Here is a 25,611-nt window from a genome sequence, read left to right as displayed (position 1 = left end):
TAAGCCTTACCTTCCTGCCCATTAGTCTATAATAAATTCTGTGGCATATTTTAAAGATGATAAAAGCTTCAGCTTTAAATGGAAACTGCAACCTGAAGCCCTGAGTAACCAGAGATCAGTCAGCGATAAGTGTGGAACATGACTAAGTAAATTACAGGGCAGGAACTGTCTGACAACTTCAGGTTCATGCATACCCACACGTATCAAATACCACGGAATCATGGGATTAAGGTTGGAAGGGATCTCTGTAAGTCATCTGATCCCATTCATGGCTTAAAGCAGGGCAAACTTTGAAGTTAGATCCACGTTTGAGTTTACATTAGGTCGCTCAAGGTCTTTTCCAGCTGAGATATTAACATCTCTGCAGATGGGGTTTCCACAGCCTCTGCAGGAAATGCGTTCCTGTGTTTGACTGCCCACCATGAAACTTTTTGCTAGTATGTCATTTGGCTTTCCACCACAAGTGCAACTCATTTCGATTACCTTGTCTTTTCTCCCTGAGAAAAGTCTGGCTGTCATCTCTGTAGGCACCCATCAATTAGTTGCAGGGAGTAGTGAGATTCCTCCTTAACCTCCTCTTCTGTGGACTGAACAGACCCTGTTCTCTGAGCCTCTCCTCATATGCCACGTGCTCCACTCCCTGGCCATCTCGGCAGTTTCTGAGGGACTCACTCCAGTATGTCAGCCTCTCCTGCAATAGGAAGCCCAGAAATGGCCACAGCACTCCAAATGTGGTCTCACAGGTGCTGAGGGGAGGAATCACCTCCCTCACTCACTGGTTATACACTTGCTAGTGCAGCCTAGGACACAGTTGGTCACTTCTGCCATAGAAATACACTGCTGACTCATATGCAACTTGCCCACCAGGATGCTCAGGTCCACTTCTGCAAAGTTGCTTTCTAGTCATTCAGTGCCTGACCTGTCCTGCTGCATGGGGTTATTCTGTCTAAGATAAAACACTTTGCATTTGTTGATGTGGTTCCCAGCAGCTCATGTCTCCAGCCTGTCAGGATCCCTCTGAATAAGGACTCTCTGCCTTAACCTCCAGCATATCAGCTGTACTTCACAGCCTGGTACCATCAGCAAATCTTCTGAGGGTTAGTTACTCCCTACTATCACCCAGGTAATTTATAAAGACATTAAGCTCTACTGGCTCCCATATCAACCCCAGAGAAAAAGCATTAGCAAATGACCATGAGGCAGACTTTGTACCTCTGATCTCAACACTTGAATCCCAGCAGTCTGATCAATTTTTCACCCACACTGTATTACACCTCTCCAAACAAAATCTCTCCAATTTGCTAGAGGGACAATATGGGCCACTGTGCCTAAAGCCTTGCTAAAGCCAAGGTAAATGACACCCACTGATTTGCAAATGCCTGGTACGCAAGCAGGGAGAAGTAATAAAAAGCTTGGAGTTTAACAAGGAGGATATGCTGCTGCATGCCTTCAGGTGGACAGAGTTCTTGATGGGAAGCCTTCAAAGGAGAAGGTATAGACTGACTGCCCTGTATCTACCTAGCAAATTTAATGACCTGCAGGGATATGACACAGCATACTCCAAGCCTCTGGGTGGAAAAAGCCTAAGTCCTTTAAGACTTCATGTAGCAGTACTTAATGCGTGACTTTAATCCAATATGAGAAGAAGGAGGAAGAGGAAAATTTGTGTGGCTTTTTAGTCTGAGGTGGGTGAGAAATGGGGTCACACCTTCCTGCTAGCTATAGTTTTAGTGAATTCAGAGAAGTCTTTTTTTTTTCTTTTTCTCCTCTTGGCCTTAGAAAAAATAATCAGAACAAATTTTTAAGAGTAGAACAGGAGAATGGAGGAATCATTAGCTTGCAGACTGATGCTGTGCTGCCTGAAAACACAATTAAGAATAACCTTTTGGGATAGGCATTGAAAGCTCTACTCGGGCAGTAAGCTTAACTGGTAACCTTCAGACTCCTCTTGTTCAGGGACTTTAGTGGGAGCAGGTGATAATACAGAAGCAGTCAAAGGACTGAGACAGTGTCCTGGAATTATCCCAGCAGTCATATCTATGCTTGGCTGATAATAAAGAAAAGGCTGGGAAGCTGCACTGATTAGCGCCCTGCTTTCCTTGCACCTACACAGACAGCAGAAATCATTTTTCTACCACTGTGTTTTAAAGTTGTTTTGAAGTCAGAGTTAAGGTGGCAGTAAAAGAAGGTAGTGAGGAATAAGAAGTGTGAACTGAAGGGAAGCTGTGTTGTGGAAATGAGAGGGCTGTTGCAGAAAGCGTAAGCATGTATTTTCTGTAGCAAAAATTACAAAGTTCACGCAGCATTTAACGCAGCCAGACTGATAAAAGCTCTGGATTCTGAGCGATTATGTGATGAGCAGCACTGGCTGCCAGCTAGCATTGCTTTGGGTGGTGAACACAGCACAAAAAGAACATTAAAATGGCAAGGTCACACACATAGAAAAGGAGAAATCCCGGTATCAAAGTACAGCTTCAGGGCCCCTGACTCCACCTGTGTTTTATGATACCTCCAGGAGCAACCACTGCAGGGAGAGCTCTGCCTCCCCCCCGCAGGTCAGGCCTGCAGCCGCTCTGTTGGGAGAACGTAGCTGACAAAATCGGAGGATTTTGACTGATCATAGCTTTTAAGAGAAGAGGGTATCACTATGACTAGTCCAGCTTATGAAACATCTCAACCTCCAAACTTTCTTCAGTGAGTTCTGGCATATGCCAACACACAGCTGCAAATTCTCACTGCAGCAGTAAAACCACATGCACTAGGGAAACCTTCTGTGAAAGGTCGGGTCCATGCCCCAAAGGCTCCACCCGCCAGTAGTCATAGAAATATTTTTGAAGTGCAGAAAAAAATATTCTTCCCCCAAGCCCATTGAGAAACACTCAGATCTCTTCCTCAATCCCACCCTCCAACCCCCAAAACTGTTCCCATAAAAAATGTGTCTAGCTCCATGTTGAAACATTTGAGCCCCAAATGCAAAACTCTGGCAAAGTTATAGCAAAATGCAAATGGATCATCAGACAATCTTAGCTGTTGGTGGTGCTATTAGCAATTCCTACTTTTATGACCACAAGGGAAAAAATATCAGTGTGTTCTCTCTACTGCATAGCACAAGGCTCTTCACTGAAAAATGATCTTCATATCTTGTTTCTTAAATGCAGAGTGTAGAAAATGTCATGAAACTTAAAATGCTGTCCGACACCATAAAAACAGCTTTCCTAAAAATGTTTTCCATCATGTATCTTTACATATTTCCACACTTATCTTAAGTATTATTCACTTTTTTTGTTCTCAAAACTTACTTCAAGGACATTCAATTATGGTCAGGTTTCTCATTACCAAGGCACTCCTCCATTATTAAAAAAAAAAACAAAACCAAAAGAAAGAGATCACAAAAGGGCAGATACAAAGAATTTACATTTTATTGCAGAGGCAACACGTCGGTCGGCTCCTGTCAATTCAGCCCTGCGACTATGTGGGACTTTGTGACACACAAATACATGAAACAAGTTTCCCTTCAGCATGGAGGGATAAGAAAGCTAAGCAATCTCACTAAGATATTAGAACCAGGACAGAGACTGAATCATGCAAATAATAAAAGATTTTTTTTTTTCCCCTAGACTTCTATTGGTTTGAAGACTAAGAGGTTGTACATGAAGCAAAGGTGCTGCTGCTGTCAGGTGTTTATCTACTGCAGCGTGAGTTGTCTCGTATTGAATCCCTCCAGGGCTGGGTTTCCACCATTGCACAGGCATTTAGCATTTTGACTCCCTTTAAAACAAAGTAGGTCACAGGGTTTTCTCACCCACCCACCCTCACACACACACACACACAGTCCTGTTGAAAGAGAAGAAAAGAATTGAAAAAAATATCTTCACCATGGGGACACTCATCAGAGTATGTTTGTCAAGGATGACAGAGACTATAGAAATTGTTTTTAAGAGTGTTTGTGTGAGACCTACGTGAAGGGAAACCTTCCATTTTAAAATGAAGCTCCAATCTCAAACAAGTTAGGGTAAAAACTGAAATTCTTAGTGAAATAAGACAGGAATCTAGCTTCTGTTTAGCAGAGAAAATGGGTGCTAGAAGGCTATGATACCTTCAAGGAGCTGTATGGAGAAGTCAACACAAAGAGTTTTCTTAACTTCTTGCTAGATGCAGAGAAATTTATGGGAAAGGGAATCATCTCTGTCAAATAGTTTGTTTCAGTCAGTCAACAAATGCCAATAAAAAAATTGCTTGATCATTTTTTTTCTGACCCGTGCTAGGTTATAATCACATCACAATAATAGTTTATAATCTCCTTTACGTGCCACTCTATATGTGAAAGCACATGCAAGAGCTTTAAGATGATTCCAGGCTTTGTTCAAGCCAAGCTACAGCAGGCTTCTGTTCAGCACCAAATAGGTTGCCTAGCACTATAAATAAAATCTCTTTTTCTCCATCATCAGCTTTCAATCACAACACAAGTGTAATATGACTGTCTGTATGATTTCTGTATAACACCTTGGTGCTTTCATAGCCAAGATGGAAAGCTTTTCTGCAAAGTCAATAGGTCTCCTGAGAAGAAAGGCAAGTGCCACAAGACCTTTTTTAATTGCTTTTCTTTGGCTGTTTTTAACTAATGCTGTGGGCATTTGTCCTCACCATGACAGTTTGGCCTTCATTGCCCCTTCACTCAGACACTGCTATTTTGGCAGAGAGCAGATACACACATACAGCAAGCAGCGATGTGAAGAAAATATAGAGTAAATGTTTTACGTACATGATGTAGATTCTCAGCATAACAATGCATATCTAAAGAGGCAGTCTTTGTACAGGGTTTTTTTTTGTTTTAAATCTCAGTATTGGACATGAAATAAGGTGCTGTAATTTTTGTCCTTTTCAGGACTGGCTTTTTGCATGCACTTGACCCTCTCCTCCAACAGCTTTTTAAATCCTAGTGGATTTGCCTCAGTGTCATCTTCTTCTCTGCCCTAACTCCTTCACTCCCTGTGCTTTCAACCACAGTGTCCCACAGATCTATTGCCCTTCAGGATGGGTGCAAGGCCTGTCTATGGAAATAGAAATAGGTAGGGAGAGAGAGGTTTAAATCAGGTCAGCTAAGGAAAATAGCAGACTTTAGCTACAGTGGTTAATAACACTAATTAATTTTGTTTAGAGCTTAACTTTAAAAATTACTTTCAAAAAAATCTTTAAGTTATTCTTTTTCAAAAAGTGTATATTAAAAATAGAACATTTTTGGGGTCAAGTTTTCCATGCCAAACTTTTTAACCCCAGTCATCCTGGGTGGATTCTTTTCCAGGGGTGGTCTTTCCTTAAAGATGCCCTAATGCTGACTTTTACTTTCATTGCTGGATGGGCTCATTCTGCTGGTGGCCATTTTGCTTCAGAAGGTCTTGCATTAGTATCTGGCTACAAAAAACCCCACTTCTTTATCACATGCCCAAAAGTGAGAGCAACTCACACCCACACAACCCACACAATGGCTCAAGCGGAGACAAACAGTATTGCTTTACCTCCTAGTGTCAGGGAAAGGACTGGAGGGAGGTCACTCAGAAACCTGACATTTATACAGACTCTTTCTTCTGATGGTGATTTTGAGTGAGCAATCAAAGATCATGGGTCACAGCCAGCCAAGGGCTTGGTGTCGCAGGGAGAGTGAAGCATCACAGCCGACCTCTGGTCACACACTTCAGCCAGCAGCACCTGCGTTCATCCAGCAAGGCTCCAGGCCACGCTTGCACTATGCCCAACACATTTTGCAGTTTCTAATTAAGCCCTAAACTACTTTCAGCTTTGATGATCTTCCTGCTGTTTTTTTCCTTCCCCCCCAACTAATTTCAGACGCTCATGTTCAGTGAGATACAGGAATAGAAGCAACTCAGCTTGCAGTCACCCTCACTCAAGAAAGCTGGATATAAACCTGTTTCTGAGCTACAGTTTACACCAAAAATCAGGACACTGGAGACAATTTATCCCAGTTTACTAGAGCTGGCTGCAAAGATCATGGCAAGTTCCTAAACTAACTCTGAAAAATAGCCTCCAGCTAATTTGTGTCCCTTCCCATGCTGCTGCTTGTTCCTGTGACCCAATCTACCCCTCCTTATTTTAGCGTGTGACTTTCACTCTTCCTGCTCCATCAGAAGCTGCCTGATCTGGCCTCACCTAATCTGACCTAATCGAGAGCAAACTGTGGCACCCCAGTCGCACACATGCATGGGCTACTTCCAAATCAGTGTGTCAATGCTCTTTGTGTTATTATTTTTTAATCACCTTTAGAATTTCTCTCTTCTCTGTTTACGTCCTCAACCAAGCCCCTGAATGAACCCACTGTTTCTTGGTCAGTATAATTTATGCGACTTTTTATCTAGAGGGAGCCTCGGTCTGTACCTTACATGTGTGAAACACTGAAATCAACAGGGGCACATGCCAAGCAAAAAAGCAGCACCAGGGTATGGTGTCAATCCAATGGAGTCAGTGCTTCTGGGAAATTTTCTGTCCCTAAATTATTCTGAGCTGGTTCAGCAAAGGGTTTCTTGTAAAAAAGGTAGTGAAGAAATCCCCCTTTTGCCCCAAGGTTACAAGTTATTTTGTTAGACCAGATGATATGACAGCATGATTCTATCAGGACAAATCAAAGTTTACTGAGGAAATCTGTGTTCTATAACCTGATTTATTGGTGCCATCTGCCAACACCCATGAACAGATGCTCTGTAGGACCTCACTAATGTGCAATAATGACTGGGAGAAACCCACTGCAAATGACTGACTTTTAAAAGTTATCAAGTGTAGCGGGAGAGATAGCAAACATAATGAAAAATGTCTAGGAGAATGCATCCCAATGTTCATTTTTCAGTTCCACTTCCCTGACAGCAGTACTTCAGAGCATACTCATCTACATATGCGGGTATGCAGTGTAAAAATAAACCAAGCACTCATATTTTCCTGTGATTTTCCTCCAGTCCTTTGCTACTGTATGCTTCAAAGAAAAGAGAGCGCTTTGGTGTGAGCAGTTACAGTCACAGCTCACCCCAAATCAATGACTTCTTCCCGATTGCAAGAATTCTTTTTACGGTCATGTTCTAGCAGATCAGGACTGCCATATTGCTAGCACTAATGTCTTTTTTTTAATGGTTTTCCCCTACTCTGCATCTATTTCCTAGCCCTGTGTACTCTGAGGGCATGCCAAGGTAGAAGCAAACGAGTTTGCAATTATTGCCACCGGCAACATTAATTTTGCATTCCCATCTCTTCAAAAACACAGGGGAGCAAAAAGAGATAACGGAAAGATGAGCAAGTTGTGCAGACGGAGGCTTGAAACGTGCCTGGGCTCAGAGCAGGCACCGCAGCAGGCGAGCGAGCGGGAGCAGCCCCGGCTCCCGCAGCCCCAGGGACTGCCCCCAGAGGTGCGGGAGCTGCCCCGTCCCCGGGTCCTCACAGCCCCCGGCCTCGCTGCTGCCTCCCACCGCCTCCTGCCCCTGGGATTTCCCGAACTAAGCATTCACCTCCTAGGAGCTGCATTAAAATTAGAAGCTGAAGCTGTAGCCGTGAGGGGGCCCACTTTACCTTCCCCCCTAGCAGGCTCTATACGACCGCCTGCCTGCTCTGTCCGCACCAAGGGCGTTACATGGCATTCATCAAAATGCGTTCAGGAACGTGTTTTTGACGGACACAACCTACCCGATATCTGATGAAGTCGTAAAATCGGGGACAACTTTCAACCACTGCCACTGTTTCAGAGGCTCAATTTGGATCCAGAGCTGGAGACCAGAAAGCCTCCTTCCCTTATCGTTCCAATCCATTAAAATCATACATTCACAGAAACTCTCCGTGGAGAAACTATCACTGAACTATTAACAAAAGCTTCCTGAACTATTAATATGGTCTGTGGGAGCTTTGATCCACCACGGGGACTGATTATGTAAGTGCACGGGCATGAAGATGCTGGGTTTATCCTCAGTTTAAATGACCTTTTGGTTTAAACAGTTTTGTTTATGATTGAAATCTTCCTGAATCTAAGGGAAATTATTTTCTTTGAAAGGGGATTATATTTTGATTTGCAGTCAACTGGCAAGCATGGTTGAGATTAAAGTGCATTTGGATGGCAAGATGTGTGTTTGCTTTTCTGATTGCAAATGGTAGAAGTTATGAAAGCATTTTAAAAATGTTTGTGTCACAAAATTCAGATGGCCTGTGACCTAGAAATATGCTATAATTTGATTTTTGAGCTCAGGACATTGGTTTATGAAGCCAATTCATGCAGTTCGAAAAGATTGACCCGGCGCATCAGGTTGGATTTATTCCTAATTTTGGTATTGCAAAGATTGTTCTGCTTTTCTGCCATACTTTGATGTGAGGAGATGCTGGAAGATCATCTTGTTTTTTAGCTTTCAGGCAGTTCAGAACAACAACATAATAAAAGGTTTCTGATGCATGTTCATGCCAAAAGAAATAGATGTCGTGAAAGCAAGAACAGGCAGAAATAATGAAAAAATCTCTCTCATTCACCTCGTAGCTGTTGCTCCCAAGCTATTTAGTGGAACATTGTGTACCAAGGGTTTTCAGTCCCACACTAATTTCAGTTCAGAAATTTCCCTGCATAGGAGGTCTGGGCAGAGAAGGGAAACAATGATCTCCATAACATTTTCCTCTGATCTGCAAGCTTGGAGACACTTATCCAATCTGAAACAAAAGAGGTATTGAGGCCTGCATGGATTTGGGGGTGTCTGTGGCAGCTCCACTGTGGCACTCAAGTGTTCATTTCTTTCTCTTCTTTGGGGATGATGCAGAGGGGAATAACTGAAAACAGTAGAGAAACAAATATATAAAGTAAAAAAAAGACAAATCAGGCACCAGTTTCATTCAACCGACAGGAACAACTAAAAACCTGCATTTGGACAATTTTCTCTCTCTAGGTTTGCCTACACTGCTTTGGGAAGGGGCCACTGCAGTTTGGTTAGATACATTCCCTGTTTTAGTTCACTTCAGGTCCCGACGAAGAAGACCTAGTCTGACTCTGGAGTGAGCTAGCTGCCCAGGCAGGTATCTGGAGTCCTTTCACTGCTTCTTCCCTGCTATTGCTGAGTAGCAAGTTAGCTAGATTAGCACTGGGTTGGATGTATTTATTCACGCTGCAATTTCAGCTCTGAGCGACATGCTAATACACCCAGCCTGGTTTTCAGATAAAATGACAGTAGTGCCCACAAATAATTAGACCAATTCTTGCGTACTATATTTTATTTATGCCATTGGAATAAAATGTAAATATATCCTCAGGATTAGGTATTTTTAACAAAGAATCAGGTTAAGAAAAGGCCTTATGGTCCCAGGGTCCTTTTCACAGTAGGCTCCAAAAAATGTACCTCATTATAAAATACACCTTCCCAAGGAATCACAAGACATGAGAAATCAAAGGAGAATTCCTAAAAGCAAAAGCTCTCCAGCAGAAAATCAATTTCAGCTACTTTCACCTTGCCCCAGGGAAAGCAGCAGAGACACTAAGTGGGGTGTGGGAAATGTCTCATACATCTTCCTGGAACTGTGCAAGGCAGACCTCCAGACGGGAGCTTTTCTTTCCAAGACAGCTCTGCTCTAATTAGGGACTTTTGCAAAATTGGTATGTTGCGGTTCCAAACAGTATCTGGATGATTCCCATATCAAATTTCTTTGGTTTAAAAAAAAAATTTTGTCCTTGTCCTTGTTCTAATTGACAGCCTTACAAATGCAGGTGGACTGAGGGATGAAGGTCAAATTGAGCTTAATGTGCTTAATAGGGCAAAGAACAAAAATGAGCAGAAAGTTACACACAAAAAAATGTCCTTTGGTGGTTGTTTTTTTTCCTGGCCATCATGTTGCCTTTTCAAGGGTCTTCGTGCATTTTTGGGTGTACCTTCAGAATGAAAAGAAAGCAATTGCCTTTAAATAAAACCGTTATATGAGGGGCTTTTCTGTAGCAATCTACTGACATACCAGACAGAATCTAGCTTATGGACTCAACAATCTATGTTGGGTGGACATAAAATTCATTTTCTATATAGGAAATAACATCTTTTTCCTTAGCCAACCTTTTCCAGAGGCAGTCTGCCAGTTTAAACCTCTGGCTGGTTCCTATAATTCTCAGCATTCAGACCATTCTGGGTAATGTGGTATCATTAAGGCTGGACAACATGTTCTAAAAAAACCACGTTCCCCCTCGGAAATGAAGTCTGACTGACATTTCTCACTGAAGGTTGTGATTAATATAATCTGTGCTTTCCAGTGAGAAGGCAAACCAATTTTTCTTTTTCGGGTCAGTATAAATCTCTGTGTCTTAAAGTTATTCCCCTGCTTCTCATCTCTCATTTCTTTACTATCCTTTCCTTCAGACTGACTGTGTCTTCTACATTGACCTATGCTCCTATGGTACAACCTGGGACAGCTGTGGCAGCTCAGCCCCAAAGAGCAAAGGAGTCCAGAACTCCTCCCTTAGAGATACAGCTTGTGGGATGGCAGCCAGCTTGACAAATACAGAATTTAAAAAAAAAAAAAAAGCAAATATGGAACATTTCAATATTTCTTAGTAGTTGTTTTTTTGTTGGTTTGTTTTTGGGTTTTTTTAGAATATTCTGTGAAAGGTTTCAAATCCTCAAATTTTCATTCCCATGTGGGAGGAAAGCAACCAAATATGTGAATTTTGCATGAGATGGGCATTTTTGCCTCTGGTCTGCTCTAAAACCCAATTTTAGATTATCACAGGGTAGAAAAACACTTTGGGCTTCACACTTATGTTGGTCAATGCTTTATCTAGGTGGGCTCAGACTCTGCAGCTGTTTCTCAGCACAGCCCAGTTGAAGTCACTGCAACGCACAGCACTGCAGTAGTTTATATCAGTCAGAGCTGCTTCCCTAAACTCTAATGAATATTCCAGCAACAATGGAAATGCAGTTGTCTTTATCGTGAATGAACACATCAACAGAGCATGTGCCATCCTTTAAAAGCTCAGCTTATAGTTGACTGGGATTTAAAATGGGATCACCTGTTATGTTACACTGCTCGGCCTCCTGCATGATGACCTGACCACCCACTAGTCTTGCACAGAGCATCCAATAGTGAGACTTGTAATGATTTCAGGTCAACTGACGTGTCTGAGGTGTAAGTGGCTTATACCACTGTATAGCAAAAGAAAAAAGTGTCACTTAATGCCTGTGGCCACTCACAAACATTACCAGAGTATGGTTTAAGATGACTGCTGGGGCAATCCATGGCCAGTGCTAAAGAGCATAGAGAGTCCTGCCAATCTGCCCTGGGTGGTGGGACGCCTACACAGTGCTAAATCTGGGGAAAAAATTGACCTTGAAGCAGCACAGAAGCTATACCGAGCAGGTGTATAAGGGGATTTTCCATATCATCTCACAAATCCACCCCGTATCCTCACCAGCTGTGCTCAATCTCTGATGCTCTGGAGGAAGGTGAGAGAAAGCCCCAGGACAGCCTGTGCTAATTGTGGGGGGAATGAACTTGCCTGAGTCCCAAAGCCAAAGCCCTGAAGGAAGAGACCTGATTATGCTCTGTCTGTACATGCTGAGCTGTAGTAGTTCGGAGCACATGCAGGATGAGGATGGCTTCATCAGAATCTCCCTCCACAGGGGAGAGACAGGCACCTCCCCTCTTGCTGGAAGCATATTTGCCCACAGGAGCAGCGGTCGTCCCACTATTTATGCAATGCGAAAAAATCCTAGGCTCTTTCCTGACTGACTGACATTTGTTAGATGAGAGCGTAGGTGCAAAATACCCATCACAATATACAATAACCTTTAAAGACACGCCAGCAACCTCCTCTTTTATTAAGCGTGCCACGCTGGCTGAGCGGAGTAGGACGCTATTGCAAACACCTCCCCGGCGGGACGCTACCTGCATGCTAATGCCGAGGGTGTTTGTGCACAGCCTGGCAGCGAGCGCTGGGCTCCAGCAGTTTCCATGGTGCCGTCATGGTGCGCTCTCCCTACACCCTCACTTATCAGCATTTCCCACCCATCCTCCTTCCCATAATATGCTGCTTGCTCACCCCGAAAGGTCAGCCATTGTAATGATGATTTTAGCAGGGGGGAGGCAGGGAGGCCGAAGGGTGAAAAGGTGAGCTGTGTGCAGCAATGTGCGTGGGAACCAGGGGCTTGTCTTACTCTGTACAATGAGAAATTAGAAAGCTTCCCCTCAAGAGAGCGGTGCTCATCAACCCCCTCTCACCTCCCATCCCAGCCAAGTCAGATGCCCTGATGGAGTTAAAAAAGGTTCAGGCAAAGTGGCTGGAGAGCCTACTTTAAATCATCAGCAATTGATGCATTAGTGCGTGGAGGGGAGAAGGGACTGCGTCTGCTAACAGAGGAAACAGATGCAAATGTTTCCAGGCACCTTTCTTTTTCCATCTCCCTCCTGCCCCCTCCCCGCAAGCCCAGTGCTCGTTTGCAGATGGAAAACGGCAGACTTCTTCCTCTGACTTTCATCGTATTGACTGCCGGACTAAAGCACTGCATCTATTAACTGCCCTCCTTTCCTTTCTTTCTGTAGGACAGCTTTCCTGCCCGTTTTGGAGGAGTCCATTTTGTCAACCAGCCCTGGTACATCCATGCCCTGTACACGCTAATCAAACCGTTCCTCAAAGACAAGACAAGGAAAAGGGTAATTAGATGGGGCTGGGGGGGATAGGAAGCTGCAGAGCTGGAGTCGCTGAGCTGCCTGCTTTCTTTTCTTCCTTCTTTTGCTCTCTGCATTTTTCATACGGCCTCAGAGAATTGCTGCTGTTATTAAAACTTAGAGTTTGCAATGGTCTGGATTGAATCAATAACTCAGCCAGGGACCAGAAAGCTGTTATCGCTAACAAAGTGTAGATACATTTTAATGGGACATGCTCAGGCATAGAGAGAATTGGCAATGTATGTGGAGGGATTATCAGGCCTGGCTGAGGTCACCTGCAGTGAGGGAAACTTCAGCTCAACTCTTTTTGTGGGAGTAAAATTTCCTATTTCATTCCTTCAGCAAGTTGACTGTTTTCACATGGTGGTAACTCACTTGTTTCCACAAAAAATGCCCATGCCTGAAGGCTGTTTGCTCACATGGCAGAAGAGGTAGGTCTTCCCCACTGAAACCCATGTGAACTGTGGTCCTGCAGTCATCTTAGTCATTTGTTGGCTGCAGTCTATCAAACAACCACTGGATCATCCCTCAGGAGGCCCCAGAGCCCACCCTGCGATGTGTCTGACCAGGCAAGACAAGGGTAGTACCAGCCTGAAAGCAAAGAGGGATTAGAGAGACAAATGTTGCTGAAGCAGCGCGAAGTGGTGACCCAGTGTGGTACACCCCCGGGAAATGTCAGTCCTGGGGCACAGGGCTGGGTTGCCCTCTTGGACGCTGAGGACCTGCTCTTCTCATCTTCTTTCAGTAAGCTCCACTTTCTCCCTTTTCTTCTCACTGCTCTTTGTACAAGCCTCTATCCTCTTACAGTAGCAACAATCAGTCATTATTCCTGACTTCCACTTTCCCTGATCTGGTACTTAAGAAAGTGGAAGTGTTATGTGCTGAAAGCAAGAAAATTGGGGTTTTCAGAAGTGTTTATAGTGCCAGCCAAATTCATCAGCTGCACTCCCCAAAGCTAATTCCCCCCTCCTCCTGCCTGCCTGAGCCAGCTCCGAGCACTTCAGAAATTCCCACCTGACACTGCAGCATCAACTAATGATGCTCCACACCTGATTAGTGCTGTTATTATTGTACTTAATGAAGTAAGGAATCGATGATGACCTCGAACTTTTTTCTTCTTTGTTAAAGATCTTTCTTCATGGTAACAACCTGAACAGCCTTCACCAGCTAATACACCCTGAATGCCTGCCCTCTGAATTTGGGGGGACTCTTCCTCCGTACGACATGGGGACGTGGGCTCGAACGTTACTCGGTCCCGACTACAGCGATGAGAACGAGTACACCCACACCTCCTACAACGCCATGCATGTGAAGCATGCGTCCTCCAACTTGGAGCGGGAGGCCTCACCCAAACCCATGAAAAGGTCAGTACTGCCTTTGAAATCATCTCTTATTTGGCCCTCTGAACAGGTTTGACATAAATCTAGCAGGAAGGGCTCATCTGGCTTGGAGAGAGGCTGTAATTTGGCAAATGTTGACGGTAAGAAGCACTTCACCCTGGACTGTGTTCATGGCATGGTGGCAGAAAGGAAGCCTCTCTGCGGAACCGTAATTACTTGTCTGATTACTGTGCACAAAAACGAGGGGAAATTAATGAGCCCCTGCACAGAGCATTACAAAAAGTGTATCAGAGTGAGATGCTCTTCTTTACAGCGTAGTGCGGCCAGCAGCACCACTTCAGTGCCGGTCCCTATTATTTGCTGCTGCTTTGCTGCTGCTGACCCCCGTTGTTAACGACAAGGGTTTTAACCTCCCTGGAAATGCGGCTTTTGTACGATGAACACCACTGCCCTCTAAAGGGAAAATGGGTTAGTCTCCTCCCGCTCCTTCTGCTCCCGCTTTCTCCCCCCAGCCCTGCTAAGGCAGCAGAGCTGCTCTTTTAAGATCTCTGATTTTAGATCTAGTGGTTGCTCATTCAACTCTGCACGCTTAAGATTGCACCTCTCGAGAGTATCACCCTCAGTAATTTGCACTGGTTGCGGGGATGGGGGCTGGAGGGTTGGATACCTGGCACTGGTTTGTGGGTGGTGCGGCGGAGCCCACACCAGCTGCAGGGAGCGATGGCCGGGTTGGCTCCCCTGCAGGAGTGTAACACCGGCACTCGCCGCCTCACCCTCCGCACCCTGCTCCGCAAAACTGCTTTCCATGCGGATCGCAGTGATGCTTTCACTCGCTGCTGCCACTTGATGAGTGCGGTGCTCACAGACACGGCATCACTCAGTGTGACAGGGAGCGGCCATCATTTTGTCACAGCAAAATCAAAGCTGACAACACAGACAAGCCATAATGTCATGCAATTAATTTTAAGTCTTTCATCTTCAGAGGAAAAAGAAATGCATTCTTGATTCACGGCTCCCTCCCAGATCAGAGGGATGCCACGCTGCTGCAGCTGCAAAGTGAGGCCTCGTGCTGAAAACACTCACACTTATAAGTGACGTTAAGTGCTGTGAGTCCCAAACTCACAGGGTCACAAGACCGCAGGGCTATGACCCTTTGCAGGGTTGCAGCCACCGCGTCAAGAGGGGTGGCCGTCTGCGTAGTCAGCAGTTCTCACTACTGAGCGCCAGCCAAGACTGGGAGCCAGGATGAGTTTACAGAGCCAGTCCCAGAAAGCTGATTTTAATTATTTTTTTTTATAATATTAGCAATGGAACACACCGAATTATTTTAGAAAGATGCTAACTAAATATTCCATTATTATTAAAACATATTCCAAGAGGGTACAATTTATGTAGCTTTACAGAAAGAAATCTGCAGTTTTTAAACCTCCAAAGTGTTAAGAGCTGTTCACAGGTAAATGTTTGCTGAGGATCAGATCCTCTGCTGCAAAGAAGGGAGGGTCTTATCGTGCCCTCAGGGGAGAACCTCAGCTTGAAAATGAGTTCCGTGCCAGAAAACCCTGCCTCGAGGCAAAGCCTTCTTTTATAATCTGTTCACTAATACAAAAGTGCATTAATACAAATATGGTGAGTGGATGAATCTAATTTGTCATGTTGCCTCTGGGCAGTCTAGATCCAACTTTTAGCCTAATTTTGTTACTCGGCAGTTAAGTGAACCATCTGATCTTGTACTCCATGGTCATTACTAAGTGTTAGAGGTGAAAAGTTCACTGCTTCAACAGATTTTCTCCTATGAGTGCTTGCTTTGATTCTTCTTCCCCTGAAATGAGGTTTCGGCCTAACTTGAGGTAAAAGCCTATGCTTAGGAAGCATAATTGTGTGCTTTATTAGATTTATTAGACCAGATTTATATCTGAGGCCTATTAAAAGGTCTACAGACTTCTACCAGCATTATCTGTCTTCATATATTCCCCCTCCTTGCCTCTTTAGGTTCATTCATCTCTAACACAACGAAAGTCTCAGGCCATGGCTGAGATTCCTGGATACTCCAGGGAGGTTTACACTAGGCATAGGTGATCTCCTAGCATTAGTCTTCATCTTAAATGCAATTCACTCACAATTGCCCTATCATTGTTTCCCTTAGTAAAGCAATTTTGCAGTTTCATTAAAAATCTCTCCTCTCCTACTCCACTCACAGAGCACAAATCTTTAAACTCTAGAGTAAACATGGCAATTTTGTAAGCGTTTCTATGCTGAAAAGTTGGGTTTAACAAAAAAAAAGGTGGCTGACCTTTTCTTTAGCACTGACGTTCCTCTGAAAGGGGTAAATACATGAAGACTGAGCCTTCTTAGGTTTCTGTAATTTAAGGATGAAAAGCCTTGCTGAACAACTATGGATCTTCTCCTCTGACTTCCCAGATACCACTGCAGGTTCACCTGCCCAGCAATTAGCTGCAGGGGAGGTCAGTGCTTATGAGAGGTGGATTTACCCTGGAGGCTGGGGGGACAGTGGTTGTTCCCCCTGCTCCCCGGAGCACCATCCTGCTGCGTGACAAGTTGCAGGGTTGCAGATTGCCCCTCCTGGCTCTGCGGCCACTTGCTGTAAAGCCATACAAGCACGTCCTCGCTAGAGCTGCCACTGGGCCAGTGCTGTGTTAAGGCTTTCTTAATCTTGGAGCTCAATGCTGCTAGAAGAGCTTGGAGTCTTGCACTGTGCCCACAGAGAAATGTCACTGTGAAATGAAGTACCGCCATCCTACACCTAGAGAGAAGCTCACCCTGGGCACAACCTACTCCAAATATAGTGTCTAGCAATTTTAGTAGCAGAGATGATGAGAAATCAAGATAGGAATCATTATAGATCTGAAAGAAAAATGCCAGGAAATGGAATTAGAGAACAACTGACCAACATACTTTTGTAGCCACTTAATCTATGTTAGAAAAATGAATGCAGAGGGGGAGAAAGAGGGCACTTTCAAGATGTGCTCGAGACCAAACTGAAGTCATCACCTGAAAATTAAAGTAAGTCTCAAAATGCAGACCAGGAGAAAATGCAGCACCAAGCACTAGTGGGAGGGAGTGAAGCTGGAGCAGGTACGTGCCCTTATGTTGGTTTCAGGACTGACAGCAGTGCTTTGGCTTCCATCACCAGGGTGTATAAATTGAAACAAGTTCACCTGAGAATTGTGGGAAGGATAAGGAGAGTGGAGAGCATATTTTCCAGCAAGAAGCTATAGAAGATAGTGGTTTGTTCAGCCTCTCAGAGCAAAGGTTGAAATGGGTATGACTATTCTCTACAAATCCAGGAGGGAATAAAAACTGGGGAGAGAGAACAGGTATTTGAGAAAAAGGACAACTTAGTCATGAGATCAAGTGGGTATAAGCTGACCAAAGTATACCTTGTTTGCAAATTAGAGGAGTAGGTTTGCTAGTCATCAGAAGAGTGAGTTACTGAAACAGCTTGTCAATATGACAACCTAACTGATACACGAGTGAAAGGTCTGATATGAGGGGGCTACCAGTGGTCACAGGAGACTAGACTTGTCCTTCACAGTCTCATTAGGTTCCAATTTTTGCTCCGCTTAACAGCAATGGGACCAGAACATTATCTTCTCCCCAACCACAGGCAGGGGTGGTTTTTCCCAGTAACTTGAAATTGCACAGAATTTATTCTCAAAAAAGAGTCTTTCTTTACTTTAGGGAATGGAGGCATCGTAGACAGGGAAAGGATTGAAAATCCCCTTAAAAAAACCTGCCACTGACTCTAGTTAGCAACATGATCTTGAAAATCTTGAGATTTGACAAGTTTCTATAACATGGAAAATCTTTAATCAAAACCATTGCAATTGTCATTTTTCCACCAGCAGCCACACGAAGCCCCACTGGGGCAAAATCAAAACAGTGGAAATTATACTCCCATCTGCAGTATTATATCACACCCTGGGAAAAAATCTCAGAACCCAAGTACTGTATGAACAGATGGGAAACAAAGAAAAACAGCTGATGGCTCCACATAACGAGTCTTAATGGCCAGGGAAGGGGAAAAAAAAAAGCAACAATAACAAAAATCCATTCAGAATATATCTGTTTATTAAGCTTCAGCTCAGTGAAGTTTGAAATGGGCAAGGTAATAAACATGCAAACCAGCATTAATACAGTAATAGCAAAGTCAGTTCAATCGGAGAGCTCGGCCGCATCCATTTGATAATCCTGGGAGCAGCAATGCTAACAGACACTTCCCCTGTCTTGGGCCACCTCTTCTGAATGGTCTGCATCCACACAGGGAGCCTGTCACTTACGAGCTATGGGATTTGAGAGCAATGTGAACAGTGTGAAAATTCAGAGCACAGGAAAGAACATCACCTCCTTTTCAGCTGTGGTAAAACCTTCTGTGAGCCCTGATGGTCAGAAAGGAGCCTTGGGTTGCTTTAGTCAACAGGGAGCTAACACAAAAGCAAAGCATTTGCCTGAGGCACTCATGCTGGCTTTTGCTGATGAGCTGTTGTTTTTGGGAACAGCTGGAGGTTTTATCCGGGTGTGCAGCGTAATGAATAGTTATGGTGGATGGTTAAGCCTAGCAGTTAACGAGTCAGAGACTGCTCTCAACATATCACTGTGTCTTTTGGCCAGCCACAGTGGGAGAAGCATGCCTGTAGCTATTTGGGTACCTAACAACAGTGAGCAAGCATCGCCAGCTGGAGGGAAGGATTCAGTGACTGGGGATGATGTGAAGGAGCTCGGTTCTTTGAAGAGTTTCCCTTTCCCCAGCGTCACCCTGCTCTTACACGGGGGTCCAGCAGCAGCAAGTAACCTGCAGTAGCACGTTGCCTCCCTGTGACTTGCTTTTCTTTACGAGATCTGTTTTTCTGCAGCCTCATCTGGGTCACTTCTTGATGTCTGAACTCGATCTTCAGTCCAAGTGACAAAGGCTGTTCTCTGCCTTCGCTTGTTCCAAGCAGAGTCTGGGAGCTGAATGTTCCTTCTCTGCCCTCCCAGGCATCAAAAGAGCCCTTGCTTTTAACCTGCTGCTAGTGCAAACAGGTCTAAAACCAATTTAAAATTGCCCTGCAGAGAAAGGAAATTTTACCTGACAGCTACATATATATTCTGGCCAAACAACCTGTGCTGTTTAATCAAATTTATTCAGTCAAAGTTTAATTAAGGATAACTTTAATCAAATTTGGTGTTAAAAATTATTCTTAGGATAACAGGGATTGCAAGAACACTACCATCACCAAGTCAAGCTCATTAGAGACTCAGGAAATTCAGAGTTCGGATAAAACTTTAAAGTAAAACTTTTAAATTAGAGCCAAACATGCTAATTGTGAAAATGTATGATTCATGCATCAAGACAGCATTAACTTTTCCTGCTGTGAAGTAGAAACTTGAGCACCTAAAGATGCAATGACCTGCCTAGTGGTTCATCAAAAGCTCCCATATTAGGCATTTTGAAAATGCAGCAAAAAAACCTGTTGGAATGTGTTGCCCCACGTTTTTGAGTCAGAGCATGTGGATTTTTATGTCCTAGATTAGAGGGAAAGGATTTTAAAGTACAGATTAGGGTTTGCCATTATTGCCTCCTGATGTGCGTGTTTTCAAAAGGACTGATCTTCAGATGAATTTGTTGCTGAGACTAATTGTTGGTTCTCAGAAATGGGATCCTGCTCCCAGAAAGAAGGGTGTCACAACTGGTATACACTAATGCTGACTGGAACAGTTTTTAGATCCAAAAGGGGCCATTCCTGGGGGTGACATATGTAAGGTTTTTATTTATTCAGTCTGGTTCCTCTGTATGCCCAGCTGGGTTGTGCAAGGCAGACTTTTCTAGTTGTTATCCTTGGTGTGACCTTAATGTTCCTTCACCATATGTTTCTGCTTTTATGGGTCATGTTTTATGCCGGTTCACAGTCAGCACCAATTTACTGCAGAAGTAGTAAAATACCAGCAAATAAAAATCAGTACGAAAATGTGTGAAAACTTCTCACTGCCCATGGATGGCACCTGGGTTGCTCTGCTTGTACCCGGGGTGCATTTCCACATGTGTTGGGGGAAAAGGAAAACAGTCCTTGTAAGCTTTCAGTTAAAATAACTCTATAAAATGTAAGACCTGTGGTGCAAGGCTTATGTTCACTATTTTATTATGAATTATTTCAAACAATGGAGAATTTCTGAATGCTTCTGCAGAAATGCTTCCTCCATACACGGGTTACGAACAAGACGCCTCTTGACAGTAAAGCAGGTGTCCCAGAGAGATGCATCACATAATGTATGCATTACCTAGTAACATAGATTATTAGCTGTTGAACAGTTTTACAGCTTTTAACCGGAATTCTGCTAATACATCAGAGAGAAATGGAAAGGAACCGGTGGATCTGGCACATTAGCAGGTCCCAGGGAGGCTGCAGGGGAGACCGTGCGGAATATCCTCAGGAGCTAGGAAGGAGAGAAGCCAAGGAGGAGATCAGAGTCACAAAGCCACGGCTGAACCAAGGACAGGAGGGAGGGGTAGCTTGGTGCTGGGAGTCCCCTGGGACAAGGCAGGAAATCAGTTGCTCTCTGAGGGCATCGACAGCATGGGTTTCATCTGTTTACAGCACTCAATTACCAGTGACCAGTGCACGGGTGCACAAACACAGGCGGGAGGTGGGAATGGCAGAACCAGTGCTGTTCAGACTGCCTACAATATTGCATTGTAAATTATGTCTTCAGCTAGCTATAAATTTGCCAAAAATTTAGTAGTTTAGATTAGAGACATGACACTTAATAAAACAAATGGTTTTATACTGCTTATGTCTTTTGCTGCCCTGTGAAAAGTCCACCTACATCTGGCTGAGTTACAAGCCTTTGAAAAGGCAATTCACACACGCTCTGGAGAAACATATTTAATTTTAGCATTTAATGACCCTAAGGATTGCCTCATGCTTTGGCTTGGTCTCCCAGAGTAAATAAACTTGTTCAGCTCGGGTTGATGGTTCAACGCCCACAATGCGCATCTCCTGTCTAGGCCATGGGGTGCAGAGGGCTTTTGTAATTACAACTTTTACTTGTGATCACAACAACTTTCCCTGCACTAGGCCAGGCTGTAGCAAGACATGGAGCCAGGATTTGGAAGACTGACACCCCATGCTCTCGGGGCTGCATCCTCCCCGCTGTTGGTGGGAGAATTGGAGAGATGAGGATTTAGAGATGAACCCAGCTGGGATAGTGGGAACTTGGGTCACTGGGATGGGAGCCACAAGGCAGACTGAAAGATGAGGCAGGCGTGAAGGACTGGAAGCAGCTGGGCTAGGAAGCACACTTGATGGGCAAGCAAATGGCGATGGTTAGGGCGAGGGCTGATGGGGACCAGGAATCATCCTTTGGTTAAGCCTGTTGGGTGTAGACCTGGAGAAGAGGATCCTGCTCTCCCTCTCTCCCAGAGCCCCTGTGTCAGCCTGGCAAGTCTCTTAAACCAAACTTCACACAGATGGTGAGATTGCACATTGCTTATTTTCAGCCTGCCAAGCTATAGACTCTGGAGTCTAATTTCCAGAAATACTCAGCGCTCACCTGCAACAGAAATCAATGGGACATGTGCTTTGAACACACAAGTTGCCATGTAATGCTGAGCGCTCTGCAAAATCAGACCCTTGGTACTGGGAAATGGGCACACCACATTAGAGGTGTACTTGGACCCTAATCTCACTGCACTTCAGCTCTCCACATGGAAAATGGAAATAAAAAACCCCCTCACAGTTGTGCTATGGCAGTAAATGAATTAGCATTTGAGGCACACAAGTACTGTGTTGATGAACTCCACAGAAAAGCTCAGGAGGGAATTAACAAAGGTTATCTTCAGAGCAGGCTTGGAATAATATGCAGGAAATGTGTCACAGAGCCACACGCTGAACCTCTAGAAGAAAGCAAAATAAATAGCAACTAACTAGCTCGACACTGTCTACCCTGAGCACTGAGGGAGGAAAGAGCCCTCCGAGAAAGAACGGTGTGTACTCCTGGGGCTGGAGTGCAATGCGGGAGTCACAACACATCCACGCACCCAGCCAAGTGACTGCTGCTCCCACAGCCTACATTTTGGCTTTTCCTGCTTGACTTTCCAGCCTAAATAGCACACCTGCAGGGTTGCTTTCACACTGCAGTGCTGTTCTTGATAAGGATGGGAAACTTCTAATGTAGGATGGGTGAGTAGGAAGACTGACACCCTTTGCTCTCGGGGCTCCATCTTCCCTGTTATTGCCACACAGAAGTGAAGATATTATGATTCAGTGGTAAATCAATCTGGTTGAGATATTGGGAACTGGAGTCACTGGAACGGGAGCAAAAAAGGCAGACTGAAAGATGAGGCAGGTGTAAAGGACCAGAGTATCTGAGCAAGGGGACTGGAAGATGTTGGGCTAGAAAGAATGCTTGTTGGGCAAGGAAATTGGGGATGAGCAGGAAAAACATGAATGGTGATGACAAGTGCATATGTGTGTGTGTGAATGTGCATGTAATATTCATAAAGTGAGAGAAGAAAATTTTCCTCATTACTTGGCCTGAATTTCTTTTGTTTGGACATCATATTCTGCAAACTTTTTAGCAGCTTTTGCCAAATCTGCTGTAAATTGGTGTTGACTGCTGCTGCAGTGTTGTCTTTATTTGGCCCCATTACTAGGCTTACATTTTCATAGGTAACATATTGCACCCCAAGGGATTGAAGGTCTTCCAGGAACTCTTGTCTGAAGCAGATGCTCCTATTCTTTCTATGTGAAAAACAAACAAACAAAAAACCCACATGTGGAGGAGTCAGTCTGTAGCAGAGAAAGGAAATGGAGAGGACAAGCTCCTACCCATGCCTTTCCCCCATCCTGGACTTGGGATGTGACCGAGGCAAGATCTTAACACACAAAGTCAGAAGCACTTAGGAGAAGGAGATATCAGGCACATCTACACTGATGAAAAAAAGACCAAGGTGTGTACCCTAATTCCAAGGTTGGTGGCACAGACTGACTCCTGCCTGTATTGCTCAGGGACAGCCTCTGCCAGAAGAGTCTGGCTGCATTCGCCCTGCACAGCACCTGGCTCTTGCTCTCCATGGCCTTAAGGCATAAGACTGTATGTGCTATGCCAAATACTTCAGCATTTCTGTATGTTTTCACAGTTCAGAGTGTCTGCAGTAAGCTGAGAGCTGTGGCATAGCCCACCAGAGAACTGTTTTTACAAGCAAGTGCCAAAGGGTATGCATTGCATCCCCTGGGGGTGTGGTGTGGGCTAAGGGATGGGTCAGGACAGGGTGCACAGCCGGCTGGACCATGGTTAGAGCCAAATGCGGGGCGGTCTCACCCCTACCGCTCTTTGGTGCAGACCCTGCAGTGAGCTGTGCCCAGGGTTTGCAGTGGGGAGAAGCAGCTGGGGCCAGCTGTTGGGAAAGGAGGGGCATGGAGAGAGCTGGCGGGCACAGGGAGGACGAGGGGTCTCATGCTGGGGTTCACTCTGCAGCAGTCGCCTCTTTAGCGGTGTAAATGCACTCACAGAGACTTCTTCCCACATGCAGTTAAGCACAGATGTGGGCTATGGTCACCCCTGGCTTTGACGTGCCAAGGCACTACTCAGAGGCCTCTCCCTAGGATGTGTTAACCATCAGGGAGAAAGATGGTTACCGCTGCCATGGTGGCCACAAAGCCAGCTCCTGTTTGGGAAGCACAGCAGCTTGTCACCGTTGTCCTGTGGGCTAAGCACTGGGCTGGCAATAAGGTTAAGCCAGAGTTTTCGTGCTGCTTTGCCCCCTGACTCACCACGTGGGTGGATCACTTAACCAGCTCAGCCGTGCCCCTAGACACGGATGCTGCTTCATCTCTCTGAAATGCTGTGGTCGGTGTGTCAAAGCTGCCCCTCCGGGCAGGTCTCTGCGGCACACGGCTGTGCTGTCTTAATGCAGAGCTGTGAGCCAATGCAAGTGCACAAGCTGCGGAGTTGCATTAGCAAGAGATTTCAGGAGGGCTTATTAGCCTGGGCAGAGAGCCACACTTCGTGGTTTCTGCGCTGGAGTTGTGCACCGGCTGAGCAGAGCTTGCCTACATCTGCCTGCACCACCTGTGGGAGCACACGTGTCTTTCAAGACGCCTTGCCCATGCATTTCATTTTCAAGTGCTTTCAATAATAAAGGAGTACCTTTTACCACAATTACTTCACACCTTCACATCTGCATTGTTTCTGTAATACCGGGGGAAAAATCCTTCGTTTTCCCACCTGATGAAGCCATACTCTTGAGGTGTGTTGCAGAGCACACTCTGGGGTGCTACACCCTCCTCTGCGCTCTGATGGGGAGGGAGGAGGGCAGAGAAAGAAATGCCCCTCAGACCTTGTCAATACAAAAATTCACGGGTGTGATTTTAAAAAAATGCTTATTATGTTCTGTAAAGGGAATGCATAATTGGGAGATGAACAGCCCTGAGGTGCTGGTGAAATGGGAAGGGAATTAGAGGAAAATGAGCAGATGGGAGGTGAGAGAGAGATGAATAGATACACATGAAGTGATCTGATTGATTGGCTGCAGTGTGTCACTCTGAGAGCTTGAAGCCTCCTGCACTTGGGTGAAAAAAACACGCCACCCTCCTCCTTCCTCCACAAAACCCCCCAAAGGAAGCCCAGCACAAATGTAGTGTATCGTCGCTCCTGTGGGCTGCAGCACATCAGCATTGCTGTGATGAAGAGCATAAAATGAGGGATCAGAGAACTGAAAGATGTCTTTTAAGGCAAGCATGCTATGATACGCTGGCAGTTACTGTTAGCTCAGGGCAGGATTTGGGTATTTTATTTTTTATGGGAAACAAAACTGATACCCAGCAGACATCAATTCCTGTGAGCTGATTCACTTCAGCTGTACTCTGACAAAAGCCTCCTGAAAACAGTGCAGCTAGAAGGCCTGCATCCGGCCTTCTTACATGTTTTTTGACTGAATTTGAGATAGTTGCATTAAAATGACCACACACATAAAGCCATCTGCTCTCTCAGATACTGATGTACATACCTATGCAGTGCTGTCATCTGAAATATATGGCTGACCTGCTGGAGAAACAGCTGGGTAGTGTTGATTTTCCAGAATTCCAAATATTCTTGCTGAACACTAAAACAGCCATGGGGATTTGATTGACACTTTAAATGGAGCATACTCAAATGGTACTTAGGCTCCAGAAGTGAGACTGAGAATTAATTTCTCTTTCCATTTTCATTTTGCTCTCCTAAGCAAAGTTACCTAGCCTTGGAAGCTATGCTAGGAAAGTCTATGGGCATTGACTTGTCTGTTAATTACTTCAGACTTAGCTCCCAGCCCATGGTGATCACATTGTACTTTACAGGAGCTAAGTCTCCCACATGTATCATGTTAAAGCAAGACAGGTACAGAGTCTGCCAGCTCAGGGCCTTACACAGTGACCCTATCTGTGTGATACAAACAATTGTCTACCTGTGTTAGTATTTAACTCGACCAGATCCTCCACACCCAAGCATCTTCCAAACTGGTTACTGGGAATTTTTAGCTGAGAAAGGAGGAACCCAGAAGGCTTTGAATTCAAATAAACTCATTTATAATTCCAAAGTTGCAGCACACACAGAACATACCACATTT

General features: G+C 44.8%; 1 protein-coding gene across 1 annotated transcript in view; it reads left to right on the top strand.

Annotated features, from left to right (window-relative positions):
* Positions 1–25,611, top strand: part of CLVS1 (clavesin 1) — a 95,793-nt gene that overhangs the window by 65,637 nt on the left and 4,545 nt on the right. The window contains exons 3-4 of the mRNA XM_010582894.1: positions 12,544–12,654; positions 13,798–14,033. Coding sequence (XP_010581196.1) covers positions 12,544–12,654; positions 13,798–14,033 — 347 coding nt within the window. The remainder of the gene's footprint in view (positions 1–12,543; positions 12,655–13,797; positions 14,034–25,611) is intronic.

This window comes from Haliaeetus leucocephalus, unplaced genomic scaffold, assembly GCF_000737465.1.
Source record: "Haliaeetus leucocephalus isolate CR32 unplaced genomic scaffold, Haliaeetus_leucocephalus-4.0 Scaffold858, whole genome shotgun sequence".
Taxonomy (NCBI): Eukaryota; Metazoa; Chordata; class Aves; order Accipitriformes; family Accipitridae; genus Haliaeetus; species Haliaeetus leucocephalus.
The sequence above is the reverse complement of the archived record's forward strand: the minus strand, read 5'-3'. Positions and strand labels throughout refer to the sequence as shown.